Source organism: Penaeus chinensis, chromosome 36 (assembly GCF_019202785.1).
Source record: "Penaeus chinensis breed Huanghai No. 1 chromosome 36, ASM1920278v2, whole genome shotgun sequence".
NCBI lineage: Eukaryota > Metazoa > Arthropoda > Malacostraca > Decapoda > Penaeidae > Penaeus > Penaeus chinensis.
Genome location: NC_061854.1, coordinates 2405340 through 2407839, shown reverse-complemented (window position 1 = coordinate 2407839; position 2500 = coordinate 2405340). Strand labels below are relative to the sequence as shown.

Genomic DNA, 2500 nt, shown 5'->3' with positions numbered 1-2500 from the left:
CATTCCACTGCAGGACATAGGCCTCTCTCAATTCGCTAAAACTTGTGCCACGGCGGTGACTTCCCCTGCAACACCTGCGTTTGATTTATCAAGCGATATGTCTCTTGCTTGGGTTCGAGCAAGCAGTCAGAGCGCAGGCAATTTTAAGGCCGCCGCGACGGGGAATTGAACTCGTCCAGTCCAGTGCTCTAATATATATATATATATGTGTGTGTGTGTGTGTGTGTGTGTGTGTGTGTGTGTGTGTGTGTGTGTGCGCGTATTTATTTATATATATATGTATATTTTCTCTTGTTTTAACAGTTTTACTTTCTTTCTTCTTATATCAAAGATATTTTTTTCTTTCAGTTCCTTTTCCTTTTTTCGTCATCAAAGGTATTATCTGTTCTGCCTTTTTCCTTTTCTCCTTCTTTTTTTTCAAAGGGCTTTTCAGTACTTTCCTGAGACTCTCCTAAGGCAGCAGTCTCGCCGGGTTTCTGAACGATCCCCGAGGCCTCTCCCGCGCCCGGCCTACTATTAGCTGCGTGGAGAGAGGGAACATGCTACATGGGCAACAGCTTGCTCCTCACATTCGCCCAGGCACTACGTATACGGGAGTGGGTAGAGACAATAATGCAATAGTCGACAACGACTGAAGGTGGCCGTCGATATATCTATATATATACATATAATATATATATATATATATATATATATATATATACATATACATATATATATATATATATATATATATATAGAGAGAGAGAGAGAGAGAGAGAGAAAGAGAGGGAGAGACAGACAGAAAGACGTGTGTGTGTTAAATGGGTTCGTGGGTTTTGTGTTTTGTTAAGGTATATATGGTGTTTGGATTTTGTGTTTTTTTGGTACTTATTTATTTAATGTCTGTTGAGATTTTAGGAAGTAGATGATAATCGTCCCTCTTCCCGCTGGAAACTGGAAATAAATGTAAATCTGTGTTTAATCTGAACGTTGTGCCTTCTGTGAAAGATTATGAGAGAGAGAGAGAGAGAGAGAGAGAGAGAGAGAGAGAGAGAGAGAGAGAGAGAGAGAGAGAGAGAGAGAGTAAGATGGAATGATATCTCTCCTTACGGGATACATTAAGAATATGGCAACTTGAGATGATTCAACTGAACATTATTTAAGAGGGTTTGAAGTTCCATCACACGGGAAGGAATACCTAAGCTGCACTGAATCTCCACCAGACATAAAGAAAGAAAAAACGGTATTACTATCCACCTAAGCTGTCTGGTATCATGTATATATATATATATATATTATTATATTTTTTTTTAACAGCCATTCATTCCACTGCAGGACATAGGCCTCTCTCAATTCATTATTGAGTGATTATATGGCAGTATCACCCTTGCCTGTCATATATATATATATATATATATATATATATATATATATATATATATATATATATATATTTTTTTTTTTTTTTTTTTTTTTTTTTTTTTTTTTTAATGGTTCGTGAATGTTTGTGTCATTAAGGGGAAGGAACCATCCTCTCTGAATCCATGTTTGGGAAGAAAGACCTCCGAAACACTAGAAGACTCTCATAGCACCCCATCACCACACTACGGGACAGCCCATCTAGCTGAACAACCGTGGCCATTCCCCCTTGCTTTACTATCAATTTGCATCACTCAGAATCCTGGGCCTCTTCGCTCATCATTCTGACCGACTCCTTTTCTCTGAAGACGCTCCTTCAAATTCCTCGGATAATTTTCTCTTGCAGCTTTCGGGTTCCTGGGCCTGTTTTTCGGCCTCTGCTGAGGTGCACATTTTCTTCGGGGACGCCTCTTCCTCCGTAGAATCGGTCTTCCTCTTTCTCTTTAAGGGTTTATTATTTGACTTCTCTTTCTTGACGAGTTCCTGTTCCCTTTTCTTCGCTTCCTTCTCCTCCTTTTCTATCCTGGCCTTCTCCGCTTTCTCTGCCTTAAGGCGCTCCTGTTCCTTCCTCTTTTCCTCTTTAAGGCGTTCCTGCTCCTTCTTCTTCTCTTCCTTGAGGCGTTCTTGCTCCTTCTTCTTCTCTTCCTTGAGGCGTTCTTGCTCCTTCTTCTTTTCCTCTTTAAGGCGTTCCTGCTCTTCCTTCCCTGGCTTCTCCTGCCCCTTGTTCTTTTCCTCCTTAAGGCGTTCCTGTTCCTTCTTCTTCTCTTCCTTGAGGCGTTCCTGTTCCTTCTTCTTCTCTTCCTTAAGGCGTTCCTGTTCCCTCTTCGCTTCCTCTTTCTTTTCCTTTTCCAACTTCGCCTTTTCTTCCTTTTCCTCCTTCTGGCGCTGGAGCTGCTGCTTCTTTTCCTCTTGCTGGCGACGTTTCATTTCTTCCTTCTCCTCCTTTTCCCTCTTGGCCTTGGCAGCCTTTTCCTCCTTCAGGCGCTGCTGCTCGGCCTTCTTTTGCTCCTTTGCGTCGCGGGGATTGGCAGGAGGAGCCATCTGCTGGACTGGAGAAGTCTGCTTGGCAGCGGGCATTTCCTCTTGAACTGGAGAAGTC

General features: G+C 42.2%; 2 protein-coding genes across 2 annotated transcripts in view; both read right to left on the bottom strand.

Annotated features, from left to right (window-relative positions):
• Positions 1-1485: 1485 nt before the first annotated feature.
• LOC125044562 (vicilin-like seed storage protein At2g18540) lies at positions 1486-2082 on the bottom strand (the record flags this gene model as incomplete). The annotated part of the gene is made up of 1 exon (XM_047641272.1): positions 1486-2082. A coding segment is annotated over one exon (402 nt), but the record flags the coding sequence as incomplete, so codon positions are not given.
• Positions 2083-2203: 121 nt separating this feature from the next.
• The window catches only part of LOC125044631 (nucleolar protein dao-5-like), a 2333-nt gene continuing 2036 nt past the window's right edge, over positions 2204-2500 (bottom strand). The window contains exon 1 of the mRNA XM_047641398.1: positions 2204-2500. This exon is cut by the window's right edge and continues 2036 nt beyond it. Coding sequence (XP_047497354.1) covers positions 2204-2500 — 297 coding nt within the window.